Consider the following 19442-nt stretch of genomic DNA (forward strand, 5'->3'; position numbering starts at 1 on the left):
TGATGGACTTTTTTTTTCAAGTTTGAGGCAATTATGAATGAAGTTGCTATGAACATTGATGTATAAGTTTATGTGTAGACATATATTTTTATCTCTCTTGGATAAATAGGAGTAAAATTGCTCAGCTGCATATTAAACATATGTTTACCTACATAATAAACTGTGAAACTGTCTTCAAAAGTGGTTGTATCATTTTATATTCCCACCAGCAGGGTAAGAGCCCTGTAGTTGCCACACATCCTTGCCAACATTCTATAATCAGTTGTTTTAGTGGTATTGTGGCCTCTTATTGTGGTTTTAATTTATATTTTCCTAGTAACTAATGCTGTTGAGCATCTTCTTCATCGTATTCCTGGAATCCTTAGTGATCACCACTTCCTCAGTTCAGTGAGGCAATCAGGATGTGTTTGATTTTCCCTTTCCTGTGCCCACTTTCCAGAAACCTCTTCCAAACAAAGAACCCAGATATAGGTTTTTCTTCTCTTATTGGTTTCCTTTCTCTGTCATCACAGCCCTGTACTACCTATTCCAGTTCCTCATAATAGTTACTTCATTTATTTTTCATAGTTTTCTAGGGTTTGGGGGGAAATAGGAGAGTGCTAGGCTGTAAGTTATACTCCATCCTTGTATTTTGTCATGGTTATGAGAGGAAATCCCCATTACTTTTTGAGAAAACACCCTCTAGATTTATCAAGGGTAGATTGATAAAGATTAGATTATCAAGCGTCAGCCTCAAAAACTGAAGTCCTATTGTATAGGGGGGAAACACTTCAACTTATTACATGTAGGCTCACTCTCTGATATTGAGATTATGATACCAAGAAAGAAAAGGAAGACATGCCCCCTTACTGAGCCCGAGGAATTCTGCAAAATAAAAATGACTGTGAAAGGAAAGTGACACAATCTAATAGGTGCCTCCCAACTTTCTTTTTTGGAGTTTCAGTCCAGAGAATGAGGTTTGTATTCGTGAGAAGGAGGTGTGTCTGAGACAGGCAGCTAATTCATACGCAGCCCTTTGCCAGCATCATAGTGAACTTAGCAGTGTAACAAGGTCAATGGGAAGAACGGCTTGGACCTTAAGTTCTAGTGTGGCATGGATAGGACCCTGAAACAGCTGGAGAATGTGGGCTGGGGTGCCATCCCATAGGAGAAGATGATTCTGATCTGAGGGCTGCAACACCCGAAGGCTGAAGGTGCATCACGGTCAGACCTCTGAGACGGGTACACTGTCAGCAGGAGGTAAGATGAGGTCAAGTTAAACAGAAATGTCTACCCAACTTGAATTGGTCAAGAAATAACAGATGACATGCATGCCAGTGGTAAACTTTACTGTGTCAACAGGGTTAGGAGCACCCAGATAAATAAGGAGATCTACCCCACAAGTCAAAGGAAACAGACAAAGTCACGTTTGGAAATGTAAACGGTGTTCTTCTCTCTCCATTTATTAAAGCCACACTTCTCTGTGTGTGTGTGTGTGTGCACGCATGTTGAGAGAAAGAGTGGGAGAGAAGAGGTAATAGAAAGGCTGGCTTATCCAAAAGAGATTGAACAGTACTTGAATTACATTGAATTTTGCATTTCTCTTTATGTACAAATGTATAAACAACTGCAGGAGGAGGGGCAGGGAATGTGGTTTGTTAACCTAACGATTTGTGAGATTTACAGACATAGGAAGGTGGGAAGTTCGTTTGCTTTCTAAGAGCTACAGAGCCAGGAGGAGATAGGCACTGTAGCTTTTACCCCTTAATCTTACTTCTAGAGGGTAGGAGATGTTTTGGAGCAGCAAATGCTAGAAATTTACTGCCTAAAGCCAGGAGTGAGACCAAGACTAGAGAGAGATGAACATGATACCACGTGAGACAAATGATGAACACTTGCTGGCTCACCCTTATTCTTAGATAGAGGTCAGCAAGCAAAGATTAGCTGTTGCTTCTTCAGAAGCATTGCCCTGCCCTGGTAAGACTAAATGGCCTCCCAGGGGTGGAGGAGATCCTATTGGGGAGATGGGTGATGTCTTAATGAAGAAAATGAAGAAATGGGAGATTTCTGCAGCTAGCCAATTTTCCTTAGCTTTTTTTTTTATTTTAGGAAATGGGACAGAGGGAATGTAAGAAGATGAAAGCTATGGCACAACGGGAAAAGACTGTTGATCATAGATCTGTTTAAAATCATGTACATTAGTGATCATGTTAACAAGTCTTGTTTTTGTAATCTTACCTAATTTGTCCATGGACCATCATTATAAGAAACTGAATTCCACCTTCTGCTAAAATATATATGTATTTTATCTCAGCATCATCCTAAGTATATCTCCATCTCCAAACTCTTTCCTCCACTATCAAATAGTTAACAGTGTAACAAAATAATATTGTGTGTGCTGGAAACCATTTAACCTTGTAAACACATATTCTAAATATGTCGTGTTTGTGAGTCTGTATTTCTACTGAGTGGGTATTTCAAATGAGTAAAGCTTTAAAATATATTATGACAATGGTGTTAAGATTTTTTAATGTATTCATAACTGCTCTACCCTAGTACCACAATTTTCTTTATTCTGGTCCTGTGGCTAGTATTTATTCACATATACATTTTGTATCTATTTATAATCAGAACATACAACTTGATATACCACTTTCTCTGTATTGTGACTTAATTGTTACTTTAATGGCAACTGAATATACTATGGAGTCAACATGCCCATATTTTCTTAGGTGCCCTGCTGTGGGATATACAAATAGTTTTATTAGTCACTATTATGAATAATGCTGCAATGACATTTTCCTGATTTTGAATTGTTTGCTTGAGATAATTTGTTAGTGGATTACTAGGCCCAAAGATATGAATATATTTAAGGACTCTAAATATAGGTATGGGTGAGGCAGTGATTCAGTGGGCTCTACATATGTATAATACAACTGAAATATGTGAGTCTATCAGTTGTCTTCCCAATAATCTCAGCTGCATTTTATTATTTAAAATTGTATTTAATGCAATCTAGTTAATGCAATAAGAAGGCCACTTCTTATTGTGTATTAAGTAGGTTAGCCTATCAAAAAATTATAATTTCTCTATTTGTAAACTAGTGACAGTAATATTTTCTTCACAAAGCTGTTGAAATGATCAGATGAATTCATCAATGCCTCGTGTGTTTGCGCCACAAAGGAAATTATTAATCTTCCTTCCCTCTGTCTGTGGCTCCTTCATTTCGTCCATCAACCCTCCTGCTCCTGACTCCTTCTTCAGTGGATTAAACATTCAAGTTCTTTTTGTGCAAATTTCCATAAAACCTGATTTCTCATTCCAGAGTTTACAGGAGCTAATTGTCAGGTTTCTGCAGAGAACCAGTCTCTACCATGTCAGCAAGTGCTGAATTATACCACAAATCACGGAGGTCAAATCTATCAGACCCCTTGAATTTAAGTGTCCATACAAACAAGTGGGAAATATACTCAGAATAAAATTGTTCCGTAAATTGCTCATTTTAGCATTTTGTGCATAGTTCAATTTCTCTTTACATGACTTGTCCAAGTTTTCTTCCTTTGGGTTGCTCGGAGATATTTTGATTTGTTTATTTGCTTCTTTGCTTTGGTTTCGGGTGATGTCTCTGCTTCATCTGCTCTCTGCTGCCAGTGCCCAAGAACAAGCTTACTTCTGTGATAACGAGTGTGGTTTGTCAAGCAACTGCAACACAAGAGCATAGCTGCAAGCTGCATATCCGGGTGGTAGTGTCTCTTGGATTTTGTCTGTCTTACATCTAATGCTTGTCCGTTCTCTAGGCATTATTGCTCATCTGTTGCCTGGAATTGGTTTCTGTCTCGAAAGCCTCTGTAGCAGAAGCTGCCTTTTTAAGCAACCACGCTTCTTTAAAGCTAAAATAATTCCTAATATGTTATAAGGTCTCAGGAAGCCTATAACAGGCATACAGTTTCTCAATTGGAGAAGCATTGAAAATAAAAGCTTATAGCCTATTTCATGAGGGTGAGGAGATTTGGGGGCTACCACAAGATTTTCCAGTCTCACGCTAATGATGAGAAATTGAACTGAATAAAATGTATTCTAAACAGTTTCACTTTAGGGGTTTAGAAGAGGAAAAGTGGGAGGAGGAGGAAGAAGAGGAAGGAAAAAATCCCTCTCCAGTCTTTCCGACCTCAGCAACTATATTTCTTGTCCCTTGGGGAACATCACAGGCCCTCTTTAGATTTTTTTCTTACATAAGCTATGTGTCGTAGACAAGGTTTCTCCATTTTTATATTACTAAACCTGCATTTCCCCCATCTTGTGCTGGCTCTCCCCATTTTCATATGTTACAAATGAGTGCTGGCCTCTCTTCCTCTCTGAATAGATGCACTAATCCAACCTCTGACCACAGTGCAAAGCCCTTTTATCCACACGCTACATCAGCAAAGTTATTAAAGTGCTGATGAAGTCAGAAGCAAAATCCAGGAGGCCTGAGCAAGGCACATATGTAACAGTTACAAAGAGGGCATCTGAGGATCAGAGCTGAGTGTAGACAACCACCAGATTCGCCACGATTGCTGAACAGTACACAGTCGCCAGTCTTGCCTTCAATATGGCTGCACCAAGAAGTCTTTTTTAAACATATCAAAACCCAGGGGGTGAAAACACATGGACTAATCATAATCTTTCTACCCCATGCTTGCTTTCCTAAAACTGGAAACAGGAAAGGTGATGGCGGCAGCACTTTGTTTGTGCCTGGAGTCTGAACTGCAGTGCAATCAGGAAAACATATGTCACGAAATAGGATGTCATACCACATGCTACACCCCTCTCCCTGCATAGAGGGGCACTAGACTTGTCTACGTGAATCAATTTTTTCCCCAATTATATGAAGTTTTCTTTTCGTTTCTTTTATTATTATTTTGTGTTGAATATAGTTGATTTGTAGTGATTCAGTGTACAGCAGTGATTATGTTTTATTTACATATATATGTATACACACATTTTATATATATATATAAAACATATATATATGAAAATTTTCAGATTATTTTCCATGATAGGTTATTACAAGGTATTGAGTAAAGTTCCCTGTGCTACACAGTATGTCCTTGTTTAACTAACTAATTTATATAGTAGTTCATATCTGTTAATTGCAAATTCCCAATTTATCCCTCCCCTTTATTCCTTTTTGGTAGCCATAAGTTTGTTGCCTATGTCTATGAGTCTTATTTCTGTTTTGTAAATAAGCATATTAGTCATGGGCTTTCCTGATGGCTCAGTGGTGAAGAACCTGCCTGCCAGTGTAGAAGAGGCAAGTTTGATCCCTGGGTCGGGAAGATCCCCTGGAGAAGGAAATGACAACCCAGTCAAATATTCTTTCCTGGGATATCTCATGGACAGAGGAGCCTGGTAGCCTACAGTCCATGGGGTTGCAAAAGAGTGAGAAACGACTTAGCATCTAAACACCAACAGTATTACTCAGTCATTAAAAAGAATTAAATAGTGCCACTTGCAGCAATGGGTAGACCCAGAAATTGTCACATTAAGTAAAGTAAGTCAGACAGAGAAAGACAAATATCATATGATATCACTTACATTCAGAATCTAAAAAAGTGAGCTTATTTATACAAATCACTTTCTGGTCTTGGGTGGGCCCCTCAACCTTGTGAGTCCAGGATGAGATGACATGTGTACAGGAGTTAGGGAATAGTTTCAAATTGTATACAGTTATTTGGGTGGGTGCTTGTGTCTGTACTGTTGGGCTGATTTATGGTTATTTAAATCTCTAAAAGGATGTTCTGCCGCTTCCTTTGTGCATGTTCTGTTCCCTCACGTTATTGTAGACCCGATATAAGGCAGCTTTCAGAACATGCCATTCTCCCTCACAGCTTCCTGTGTTTGAACATGCTGCCTGAATAACACCCTCCTCCCCCCACCTCGCCCCCGTCTCCCTTTGTCTGTCTGTTCCTCTCCTACTCACCACTCAAGGCTTGGCTTGCCGACCCTCTGCTTTGCGTCACACCCGTGGGTCCTGTCTGCACCGTGGACACGATGACTTCATCGTCAGGGTTGCTGTGGGTCCAAGTGTGGCCTTTCCTACTTGAGTGGACTTGGATTTTTGAGGGCAGGACCAAATCTTATTCATTTTCTCAACCCAATGTCTGGTTCTTGTTATTTCCTCGGTGAATATTGATCAGAATGATGAGTGAATGTCAGATACTGACCGCCATGAAAGAAATTGTACTGGTCAGGTTCATGATTCTTCACTACTTTGCTATGAAACCTGTGAAAGAAACGACACTCAGCACTCGGTATGTGATATAAATACATGCGCCCTATGTGCATATTTTAATGGGGAAGCTTATAAAGTACTCCTAATTATTGAAAGTTTCACACTGAGAACATGTGACCGTATGACAGTCTACGAGATGTGTCACTTGTGGAGAAGTACGGTGCACAAGTCGTTGTCCCGGTAACTGCTGAGGATCACTCCTGTGGCAGGATACTAACAGGTATTGTGGGATGAAAAGGTTTCTGGAGGAAATTCATTTGGGGAAACACTGGAATAAATCTCCATTTATGAAACCTGTGATTTCATTAAAATGCCATCTCACAATTCAGTGGTCCCAAGTTTCCTGCTGCTTCTTTTATCTTGTTTTAGATTTGATTACTCCTCCTTTCTCTGGTTTTCAGCTTTCATGGTGACATGGCATCTGGTTTCTTTCTACAAGGAAAGTTCAGCACGCAGCACAGTCTTTGATACATTGGATTGGTTTGAGGATCCTACCTGGAATAGGTATGTAAGTGTTTGCTTTCTCATCGTTTGAGTACCCATGGATGTTATATCCATTTCCACTTTTCTTGTTGTTGATTAAGAGTGGAATTTGTTCTGAAGAGTAAAGTTCATGTATTAGAGGTGATCTTTGTGTTTTCTGCTTAGAGCATGTGTTTATAATATGACCTACAAGACTTCCCAACACCCTTCATTTCCTTTGTTGTGTGATTAATACAAATTAAGAATACATTCATGCCAGTAGAGAATGGAAATTCCATGCTCATATGGCTCTGAAAATAATGGAATTTAATATATAAATCTTTGGAACTCAAGTATATGAAATATGACAGATCCCCTGGTATGTTTATAAATATAGTATCTAAAAGTCTAACATCTAACAGAAAGATGTAACTTTTTTTTCCAAAATAGTTCAATCTTAGACAAACCTAAGTACCAAATTTTAAACTAAATGACTGCACATGGGAATTAATTAATGATTATTTGATCCTCTTAGTTTTTGCGACAAGTATTCCCATGGTGTAAAATGACATAAATATGACATAAAGGCAAAAAATACAGTATTTGAAGGTGTTATTGTTTTATGAGTTATCTTGAAGGGGACATTCTGAAATAAGATTCTCATGGGATATAAGCTGTGTAGCTCCTGATTTAATTCAGTTCAGTCTACTTTGATGAGTGCTCTGTGTGTGCGGGGGGTGGGGAGTGGTATGTTAGCTCTAAGAGATACTTGATTATAAGATTCATTGCTTTGTTGTATTCAATTTTCAAAATATTTTGGGGACTATTGTAGACTTTTTGAAATTTTGGTTTGTATTTAGAAAAGCGTCCAGCCTATATAAATTGTATTTTCAAAAGTATAGCTGCCCGGCCCAATCCTCCTTCCCAAAATGTGTGCTGTAAACCACATTTGGGAAGTAGCATAGCCTTGAGACTTAATCAGATATAACCTATGACCCTGGGGAAAAAATGTTATGCTGTACTCCTTAACCCATGACCTTGAAAAAAAATGTTTTGCTTCCTTAGAAAGAGGGAGGGGAAGAGAGAGAAGGAGGGAGAAAGAGAGGTAAGGAGGGAGAAAATAAATTCACAGTTGCCATGTGCCAAATACTCTAGGTCACCTTTATTCTTAATAAGGTATCAAGTAATTAATCGACGTGTTTCCCTGACTCTCCAGAGAATTTATCTTCTACATTCTCTGAAAGTCTTAAATCTATAATTAGAGTTTAACCTTCCTGATTTAAGGCAGAATTTGAAACTAGTCATCTGCATGTTCCAGCTCTCTTAGGGTGTTTATTATATAGAGTTTTTTTTCACTTTTACTTTTTTGCTTAACACAAAATTAATATATCAATACATGTATTTTTTAAAATGCCAAATCAAAAAATCAGAAGAGTTCACATAAAAATCTGGGCTTCCCATATTCTTTCTCTGGAAATGAATTAAATTAGTTGCTTGTGCCCAAATTCTAGCTGTCATACAAATTACCTCCCTCATCTTAACCTCTCCACATCTTACCCATCAAGTCCTCCAAAGCCTTGCTGTGACCACCCAGTGGTTCTCAGCCTCAGTGTGAAAAGGCAATTTCCTGGGTGCTCAGGCTGTACCCAGAAAATTAAACCAATAGTTCTGAGTGTAGAACTGGGCTTCAAAACTGTAGAAAGTTCTTCAGATGATCCTGATATGCAACCAAGATTTAGAACCGCTGCCCTGACATCTTCCTCTGTCCCTGTATGGCAATGGCCATGCCCCGAGTCCAAGTCACACTCACCACTTTCTGGTCTTAACAGTTTTGTACCATCATCGCTAAATCACCTTCTCATTTCTGTTCTCGTCTTTGTTCAGTTCCATCCCCACCCAACAGCCAGAGTCACTGTTTCAGAATTGAACATACCTAGTTAATGCATGCTTGAACCTCTTCAATAATAATAACAATAATGATAAGAGCTGATGATGATCATTGATACCTTGGTTGAATGAAGAATCTGAGTTGAGGCTTTGTTGAAGGATTAAGTCATTGGAGCATTAAATATCAGAAGCAAATGGGGGGCCTATTGCACATGAGGCCTATTGCCTAATCTGACAGTATCTTCTGCCTGCCTACTCCTACAGGCAGTGACCCATGGGCCAAAAGCATCCCTGACTTCTACAAATTGCCACCCAGTCAGTGTCCTGATGTCACACTGCTGTCAGGAGCAAAGGGGGGTTATAGCCTGGAAGTGACATTATTATAAGATTAATGTTAGTGCACAGCCATCAGTGTTTATTAAATGTCACTTCTTCCTAGTTGCATGATCCACCCAGCAAAGTAAGCTGAAGCTAGTAAAATTTTAGGCGGACTGACTGAATTAGGGGTGTGTGTTTGTCAGGGTTAGTAGTTATACATGGAATCATCTCTCTTGCTGCTGTGACACACAGTTCCTCCATGTCACCAACAAATAACATAAATCCAGTTATTTACTTGAGCTGCAGTAGAGACTTTTCTTTTTCAAAATGACTGTGTAGAGGTGGTGTGGGCCATAGAGGTAGCTGCTGGAGACTTTCCTTTAGACTCCACCCACCCCGTAACTGGAGAGGATATGCTTCCCATTGCGAGGGAAGAAGATAAGGTGGCATCAGAAACTTTTCATAAAAGACACCTTCTGACATATAGTGATGTTATTTTATTCAGAGTTTAAAAATAAATCAATAAATGCAAACTGCTCTGAAGCTGAGTGGAACTTGTGTCCATGTCAGTACCCCTTGTGCACACTGTAATCAAGTTTTATTTCATACAGGTGACAATTATTTTTTTGAGTATAAAACCATCAGTGCTTCACTACTGACATTATAAAAAGTTCAAGGAGTTGTGTTAAGACAAAAATGTGCCTATGGCATTCAGGTAATGGAGATCAATAAAGATGTTATAGCCTGAGGTGTTGAATTAATGCCTGAGACACAGTTATCCACTTTACCTTAGGGTCCTAGCTTACCCAAATATATGTCTGGGCAGAGCTGTCTTACATCTAAAGAAACAATTGACATTTTCACTTCTTTCCTAAATGTTTATTTTGGAGGACAAGTGGCAAACAAAATACAGAGAGAGGCACAAGCACATACTCACTGAGCATCCCTAGAGTTAAATTCCTCTGTCCACAGAATTCTCCGGGCAAGAACACTGGAGTGGGTAACCAATCCCTTCTCCAGGGGATCTTCCTGACCCAGGGACTGAACCCAGGCCTCCTCCCTCCTGCAGGGACTGAACATAGACTTTAGTAAATGTTTGTGAAATGAACGAAGAATAATGCAAATGTGTTCTTTACTGTCTGAGCCATCAGGGAAATAGTTTTTGTTAATGAGATGCCTTTGTTTTTCCTTTGGAAATCAAGATGAACTGGCCATGTGTATAATTTTTCTTTGTGGTGAGTAGGTTTGTAATGGGGCCACAGATTCTTTTCATGCCATTTTAGAAATCGCTTGAAAGGATTCAGGCAGTGATGACCATTAGGTTTTAAGGTTTTACATTAGGACATGCAAAGCTTTTCTAATAAGATAAATCCATTTTTCTAAATTCTTTGTATCACTGAGTGCCTGGGATATGGACAGAGGAAGATTAAAATCTTATTGTCACCACATGAAACAGCTGTCGAGAAGGAAATTAATAGTGTCTGAAATGAACCTTGGGTTAAGCGTAGCTCATGTTATATTTCTACTATTATTTTTCACTTGCCATTAATTCACTTTAATCAGAGAAGTTCCCTAAACTAATTAGGATTCATTTTTTAAAATCTAAAGTAAAAGGTAAATGTATCCTATATTTACTTTAAGGCAGGAACAATAAGGATGCTGAATTGATTGTGAAGATATGTATTATGTTATATGTATACATCAAATGGCTTCAAAACTATGCATGTTTGTCTTAGATATTTACTGTTATATCAGACTTTTTCTTATTCTATCATTCCTCTAGCACTTTGTGTTGACTTTTGAGAATGAACATTTTGGAACAAAAGATATATTCTTCCAGGATCCTGCATGCTTGAACCATATTAGACTTTAGTAAATGTTTGTGAAATGAATGATGAATAATGCAAATGTGTTTTAATTTTAGATACAAGCAGATGAAATTGTGCTGAAGCTAGGAACTGACTTAGCCAGTGAACTAGATATATAAAATAATGACAAATAAAAATGGTAATTCATCAGAGTTGATATTATATCTGATATGCTCTGTGGAAGCAGAGAGAGATGGGCATCATTTTTAAAGGATTTGGACAAAGTCAAAGGGCCAGTAAATCTAATATTTTGGTGAGCAGCTCATCCTGATTTCATTAAGGCATGGCTGTTCGCTTCCCTTTCTCCTTCACTGAAGTTTTCATCTTTAAAATCTTTTTTAACTGCCATGTTAAGAGGGTGTTCTAGTCTAAAGACTCCTGGTTCAGGTACCTTATCTTTAAAAACTTTGCTAGGGGCATGTGGGACATTAAGGTAAAATACTACAGTATTTTGATAAATATTAGTCTAGTACAGAAACAGCTGCACTTATAACTGAACAGAGTCTAATGTTGTCTGATCATGCAATATGCTGCCCAAGTAAACTCTCTAGGAAGAGCTTGAATTATTCCTATGCCTCCATCTACTTATCTATTCAATCTTTGACTTTTCTTGGCAAAGCTCAAACCCAGTTAAAGTCCATATGCTTTACATTGCTTCACTTTTGCATTTTAGAAACTGATTAGATAGTCCAAATGGATGTGATGATCATATTAGCCAACAGTAATATAAGCCCTTCATACGTAAAATTATTTTTCTCAGAAGGATATGAAATTTCACTTTGAAATTAAGTTGTTTTCTTAGTATCACAACGTACTGTGCCTCAAGGAAAAGTAATTTCATATATTTAGGATCCTTCAATTATATTCCCATATTGGAGAGATACTTACATTATTTTACTTTATCTGAATATTAATAATATGATCAATGATAACTTTAATTATAAGTATTCTTAAATTGGAAACATCCTCATATTTAACTTAGCCACTTTAATGTTCAAACACGTCTTTCTTTATATTATTAGTTGTTTATCCTTTAAACATTTTCATTCTCCACTATTCACTTGTTTGTGATTGTGACTAATGTATCTGTACTCTGCTTCTTTATACATTAAAATATTTTAGATAGATTATGAAAAGATGAATGAAATAGAAAATTATGGCAGAATAATTATCAATGAAATAGAAAATTAAGAAACAACAAATATAAATAAAACTGCAGAATCAAGAGAAATAAATATCAATCACAATTAGGCAGAACAACAGTTGCTGTGATGATCATCAGACTTGACTCTAGGTGTATTGGGGGCTAAAGCCAAATTTTGTTGAACAATTCTCTTATCTGAAAAAAGATATATTTGCCCAACATTTAAATACTCATTCTGTAAACAGAGAAATTACATACCTGACAGGAATGGAAGGGAAAAGAGTACTTATCATACTATGGGACCATTGGACTCACATTTGAGGGTCATGGATGTAGGAATGAGATACGGCTGTCCTGAACTATGTGTATTTATCATCAGCCTCTTTTTATTTATATTTATGGTTGTGCTTCACAGACGATTGAAACAAAACCATTGAAGTCTGAATTTATATAGTGAATTCCATCGGCCTTTGAACCTCAGCATGCTCAGAGAGCTTGATTTTATTTTTTGTTCTTTACCACTATCCACACTAAATTTTAAATGCTGTTTTATGAAATCAAGTAGAAGCTATAGTTGCAAAATTGTTGACTAGAGTCTCATAAAAGTTGAGAAGATTTTATTATTTTTTTTTAATTTTTTTTAATTTTAAAATATTTAATTCTTACATGCGTTCCCAAACATGAACCCCCCTCCCACCTCCCCTCCCCATAACATCTCTCTGGGTCATCCCCATGCACCAGCCCCAAGCATGCTGTATCCTGCGTCAGACATAGACTGGCGATTCAATTCTTACATGATAGTATACATGTTAGAATGCCATTCTCCCAAATCATCCCACCCTCTCCCTCTCCCTCTGAGTCCAAAAGTCCGTTATACACATCTGTGTCTTTTTTGCTGTCTTGCATACAGGGTCGTCATTGCCATCTTTCTAAATTCCATATATATGTGTTAGTATACTGTATTGGTGTTTTTCTTTCTGGCTTACTTCACTCTGTATAATCGGCTCCAGTTTCATCCATCTCATCAGAACTGATTCAAATGAATTCTTTTTAACGGCTGAGTAATACTCCATTGTGTATATGTACCACTGCTTTCTTATCCATTCATCTGCTGATAGACATCTAGGTTGTTTCCATGTCCTGGCTATTATAAACAGTGCTGCGATGAACATTGGGGTACATGTGTCTCTTTCAATTCTGGTTTCCTCAGTGTGTATGCCCAGCAGTGGGATTGCTGGGTCATAAGGTAGTTCTATTTGCAATTTTTTAAGGAATCTCCACACTGTTCTCCATAGTGGCTGTACTAGTTTGCATTCCCACCAACAGTGTAGGAGGGTTCCCTTTTCTCCACACCCTCTCCAGCATTTATTGCTTGCAGATTTTTGGATCGCAGCCATTCTGACTAGTGTGAAGCGGTACCTCACTGTGGTTTTGATTTGCATTTCTCTAATAATGAGTGATGTTGAGCATCTTCTCATGTGTTTGTTAGCCATCCATATGTCTTCTTTGGAGACATGTCTATTTAGTTCTTTGGCCCATTTTTTGATTGGGTCATTTATTTTTCTGGAGTTGAGCTGCATAAGTTGCTTGTATATTTTTGAGATTAGTTGTCAGTTGCTTCATTTGCTATTATTTTCTCCCATTCAGAAGGCTGTCTTTTCACCTTGCTTATATTTTCCTTTGTTGTGCAGAAGCTTTTAATTTTATTTATTTTTTTTTTTTTTACATTTTAAAATCTTTAATTCTTACATGCATTCCCAAACATGAACCCCCCTCCCATCTCCCTCCCCATAACATCTTTCAGAAGCTTTTAATTTTAATTAGATCCCATTTGTTTATTTTTGCTTTTATTTCCAGAATTCTGGGAGGTGGATCATAGAGGATCCTGCTGTGATTTAAATTTTGGTAGTTTTTTCCTTTGGCATAAAATTATGTATTTGTCTTCACTGTTTTTATTTATTAGATTAGCTACTAGTTTATAGATGTATCTTTAATTTCTTACTCTTTGAGCTTTGGGGAAAAAATAAGTCTATATTTTATTTGAGACCATTGAACTAAGAGAATAAGTGTGTTAGTCACTCAGTTGTGTCTGACTCTCTTGTGACCCCATGGACTGTAACCCACTAGGCTTCTCTGTCCATGGAATACTCCAGGCAAGAATACGGGAGTGGGTTGCCATTTAAGTGCTGCTTATTTTCCGAGATAGCAATTTTGTGGATTCATGGCACAAGCTTTATATCGTCCTATTCTTGAAATCTTCCCCATTTTAAATCTTCTATCAAATCCTTTGCAATATAAAACTTGTCATGATTGATCTTCTAAAAGCATGGCTCACAATTTAATTATTTTAAAAGGAGTCATATTTTGCAAGTTAAGAATGCCTAGTACCATGAATTCTGGTCTTAAAAGATTGAAGACATTTTCAGTTTGAAAAACCAGCTGATATAGATCTATTTTAAAATGTCATTTAAAAAATAAAGCTCTATCTTCCTGGTAAATGACTTATATAATTATATTAACATATAGCTTATTTCCAAATACTGCATTATAAACTACACACTGTAGTAAAAAAAAAAAAAAACACACACACACAATGATGGCAAATAGAACCAAGTAATGAGTGGCCAAAATCTCAACTTATGTTATACTTCCATGAGTTACTTATGACTTTGAGGTCATTCTGAATTAACTTCTGGTTGTAATACATGTAGTTCCTATTTAGGAAAAAAGAGATTTAAAAAGAGTTGTGAACAAAACATGATCCTGGTGGTGCTGAAAGCTATCTTTCTGGGACATTTTTCAACTAACAAAAACTGTCTCAAACTAATCTGATTATCTGTACACTGCAAAGCAATTGACACAGTTGAGTCTCCCCTTTAATCTGCTGGCCCATCTCACATTTTACAAGGCACTGTCATGAGCCAGTCCCTCTTTGAGTCCCCTAACACATATCATCTCTTCAGAATATCTTATTTAATCTTCACAGTTGCCCTGTGAGATAAGTAATAGCCTTTCTTTACATATAACAAGGAAAAATGTGTTAGAGAAAAAGAATGTCATGAATCATTCCTATCTGCTTACTAATAAGAAGGGTAAACTGTGATACCAGAACTTTTTCTTACTTAAAGCATAATCCTTTTCCTCCTAACCAGTGCTTATCAACGATTTTGAGAATGATTTTGTTCCCTAGGAGGATATTGGGCAATGTCTGAAACCGTGTTTGTTGCTCATAACAGAGGAGGAAACTCAACTGGTTTCACGACTGAGTTTCTATGAAACGTCATATAGACTACTCTCTTCCATGACTCCTGTATATACTCCACACTCCACTGTTTGTTTCCTAAAATTATACAGGAAATTGCTTGCATCTACTCATCATTCTGCCTGGAGTACACTGAACCCCCTTTCCTGCCAAATGTGTATTCATTTTCAAGATCCAGATGAAATCTCCATGGTTCATTGATACCTTCCCCCATGCCCTGCTCATCTTCTCCCCAGGCAAAGTTCACCATGTTCTTCCCCAAACCCCTGCTAGCTTCATGGTTACCCAGCACTTATAGCTCTGTATTGCAACTTATTGATTTTCTTGATTGTTTTCCCCTGAGACTGAATTCCTTGAGTACTGGCACCAACATCATATTCATCATAGTATTTCCTAATGGCAGTACAAAGAGTCACTAAGCAAATGCTTTATTGTATGTTGAATAAATACTAAGTGATCCATGAAACCCTCCTGATTTATCATTTCCTAGCAGCTAGGGAAATGATGCAGTAAATTAATTTGCCCAGTATTCTGGAGCATCCAAAAAGATTAGGAATGAGTTTCATTAACTTGGGCTTTCACACTCTCACCCTTTTTAGTTGGGAAAAAGTCCAAATAGAGAAAAATGTAGTGTTTCAGAAGGTGACTCCAAAACCTTTAATACTTTTAAAAGATGTAGTGTCATTCACATTCCACTTTACTTATTAATATAGGAACTTGGAAAAATTTAAGGTATTAAGAAAAAAGCTATCAGTTCAGTTCAGTTCACTTCAGTTCAGTTGCTCAGTCGTGTCCGACTCTTTGCAGCCCCATGAATAACAGCACGCCAGACCTCCCTGTCCATCACCAACTCCCAGAGTTCACTCAGACTCACGTTCATGGAGTCAGTGATGCCATCTAGCCATCTCATTCTCGGTCGTCCCCTTCTTCTCCTGCCCCCAATCCCTCCCAGCATCAGAGTCTTTTCCAATAAGTCAGCTCTTCACATGAGGTGGCCAAAATACTGGAGTTTCAGCTTTAGCATCGTTCCTGCCAAAGAAATCCCAGGGCTGATCTCCTTCAGAATGGACTGGTTGGAATCACTTAAGGTCAAATATTGTCCATTTATTAAATAAATTTGTATTGATTGCCTGATATGTGCTGGGTTACCAGGAACATTATTTTGGATTTTTTTTTTTTACTAATACTGTATTTTAAAAATTATAGTAATTTGGAGGAAAATCAATGAGTTTCGAGATGTGTTTTCTAATGCCCTAGAATAAATAATTGGTTTGCTTTTGCTAAGAAAGTATCTACATGTTTTATATTTGATCTCTGACTCTATTTGTTAACAATTTTTTAATGGAAGCTAATGTTACCTGTGTACCCCTGATATTGCCTTCAGAGGTTATTCATCAGTATTGTTATGAGAAGGAATGTTCCAGAACAATAACATCATGTGGTAATGTCAGAACATATCCTTATGAGTAAATTAGAACATATTGATATTTATAATAGATATACTTTAAAAAAAAATTTCACTACATAGTTAAATCCATTCTAAGTTTCAAACTGTTTAGTATGGAACAGGAAACAAATCTGTGGTCTTCATATCACAGTTATAAAAACCTGTCTTTAGTAATGTAAATGTGACCTCTTTTAATCAATTGCACTCAAGAAATATAAATACATGCATGCTAAATCACTTCAGTCGTGTTTGACTCTTTGTGACTCTGTGGACCATAGCACGCCAGGCTCCTCTGTCCATGGGACTCTCCAGGGAAGAATACTGGAGTGGGTTGCCATGCTCTCCTCCAGCGGATCTTTTCGACCCTGGGATCTCGCATCTCTTAATGTCTCCTGCATTGGCAGATGGGTTCTTTACTACTAGTGCCACCTTATATTCTTACCACCATCAGATACTACTGTTAGTGCATCATGCCATACTTAGTACTTTACAGTAATCCATAAATTCTCTGCTTCTAAAGTGGTTGCCAGTCTGGAAAAAAAATGTTTTTATATCTTCTTTTACTTAAAAATATATATATATTGCAATGCTTTTTCACAGAGCTATTTGCAGAAGGGACTAGTATAACTGGTAAGTAATAATGTATATAATTAGTGTGTGTATATGTATGTATATTTCCCATTAACTCAAATATATTGTCTTGGGTTTTTCCCTAAAATATTTTACCATACAAAGATCCAAAGACCTTTTATTCAATTTTATTGAAACTCCATTCTCAGAACAATATTAAATGTTTTATTTGCTGTCTATTTGAATTCTAAGATTATCCTTTAAGACTTACAGTGTTCTATGTTGGTGTATCTATGGTTTAGCAGTACTTCCACATAGTAAGTAGTACAGTTGATGTAAGCAGTTTTGCACTCAGCAGCTCTGGATTCAAGACCTGGATTAAAACCTACAAATTGTGTTTCCCTGTCTCTTGACTTATCTTAGCTTCTGCTTTCCCATTCATTCTGCCAATAAGGGTCATCAGGCCCACTTTATGAACAGACTCTGCTTAAAGGATTCAATGAGATATAAGAGGAATGCCTGGGTATGGTAAGAGTTTGGAGAATGGTGATTTTAGTTCAGACCTCACCAAGGCCCTTACTGGTTCAAATTTACATCAAAGAAACGGACATAAAATGGAAAAATGAAAAAAAGTGACGTCCCCAGAAACTTAGAAATGTCTAACTTCAGGTCACACAGCTTTGATATGCCAGAGTGAGGGCTCCCCACCTACAGGCCAACAGGAGACCTGACTCATCTTTACATACTCCGCATTCTGACACACAGGAAGCATTCCGGAAACAATGAGTAAGTGAGTTTTAAGAATTCCTGCAGAGAACTAAAGTCATAGATAAGTGCATGGAGAGTGAGCTACACTCGTGTACCACGTGATAATCTTTTTGCTGAGGCTGTGTTGTTTACACAGCCCATGGGCAAGAATCTTATAATATTTGTTTTTATGCTGCCAATACTTAAGAGGGGGCCTCGAGTAGACACTTAATACATCTTTGTTTAATTACTGAATAAGTAAATAGATGAACTCAAAAAGCTGAGAATTCATTTTTAATTTATATGTTTTTAATTGTAAAAAGCTGTTATTTTTCTTATTTTGCCACTACATTTTGGAAAGAAGGGATGTCTTTCAGTGTGTTTTGTCTTAGGGGTCTGCCTTACTGTAGTCTTTTCTACATTCAGTTTAAAATTCTGCAGTTACTTTAAGTCTTCTCTTTGTTGTTTTTTTTTTAATCAACAAGTGATCTTTCTTTTCTCAATATTTTAAAAATATTAATCCCTTTTCATAAGATTCTTTCACTAAAATAATATAAAACTACTCATGTGTACTAAATTAATAGAAAGTCATGACTTGTAGATATTTATTGGTTTTGATTTATACACGGTATATAACAAAAATTCAGGTGGAAAAGTATTGATGGTATTCTGAGGGATTTGTGTTACAAGGTGAAAAAGGAATGATACTCACTGAGCATAGTAAGTTGCAATAACACAGACTAAAGTCGTTTAAGTCATTGTGTGTTCTTAGGACAGTTAATCTTGCCCTGAAACCTTATTTACTCTCATGTTTTTGATAATTAAAGACCCTCTGACTGTGGTCCCACTATTATGTTAAATTCACCATTGATTAAGTCATAATTAAAAATTTAGCTCAAAGAATAAAGGCTGAAGATATATTTAGATGATACTTTTCTATTTGTTTCAAAATAATGTAGACCTCACCAGTTCTCTCCATGGGAGTTTTTAATAACAATTAGAATAAAAATGTGATTTGTTTGAATGTCACTAATTTGCCTTGTTGAAAAATTTAAAAAATGAGATTTTTCTCAGTATCACCACCACCCCCCACCAAGGGAGGATTCTGTATTGAAGTGTCATAAATTTTAGTCGCAAGAGGAATGATAAGTAATAAAATATTTATAGAGCCAATTGTTGCCTTGACTTTGAGCACTTCTGTTGTACAGAGAGGTTTGCATTCAAGTTTAGGTTAAGTAAACATTTGTATAAAACAGTGATAAGAACATGAATAAAAATGTAAATAAATATCTCTGGTTAGAGTGGTTTCAGTTAGTGGAAAAAAAATTGTGAAATAGCAGCACTCATGAATTAGACTTTTGAAAATGCTACATTAAAAATAAACAGAAACTTGGGACTTCCCTGGCAGTCCAGTGGTTAAGACTCTGCCCTTCCAATGCAATGGGCATGGGTTTGATCCCTGGTCAGAGGACTAAGATCGTGCT

General features: G+C 37.1%; 1 protein-coding gene across 5 annotated transcripts in view; it reads left to right on the top strand.

Moving 5' to 3' along the window:
- The window catches only part of CHRM3 (cholinergic receptor muscarinic 3), a 563657-nt gene that overhangs the window by 299212 nt on the left and 245003 nt on the right, over window positions 1-19442 (top strand). For 4 of the 5 annotated variants that reach the window (XM_027962271.3, XM_042241115.2, XM_060406398.1 and 1 more), the window contains one exon: window positions 6655-6757. The exons of the other annotated variant lie outside the window; for it this stretch is intronic. In XM_027962271.3, coding sequence (XP_027818072.1) covers window positions 6660-6757 — 98 coding nt within the window. In that variant the 5' untranslated portion in view covers window positions 6655-6659. The remainder of the gene's footprint in view (window positions 1-6654; window positions 6758-19442) is intronic. 5 annotated transcript variants of the gene reach the window in all.

The sequence above is a fragment of the Ovis aries genome, chromosome 25 (assembly GCF_016772045.2).
Source record: "Ovis aries strain OAR_USU_Benz2616 breed Rambouillet chromosome 25, ARS-UI_Ramb_v3.0, whole genome shotgun sequence".
NCBI classification, from domain to species: domain Eukaryota; kingdom Metazoa; phylum Chordata; class Mammalia; order Artiodactyla; family Bovidae; genus Ovis; species Ovis aries.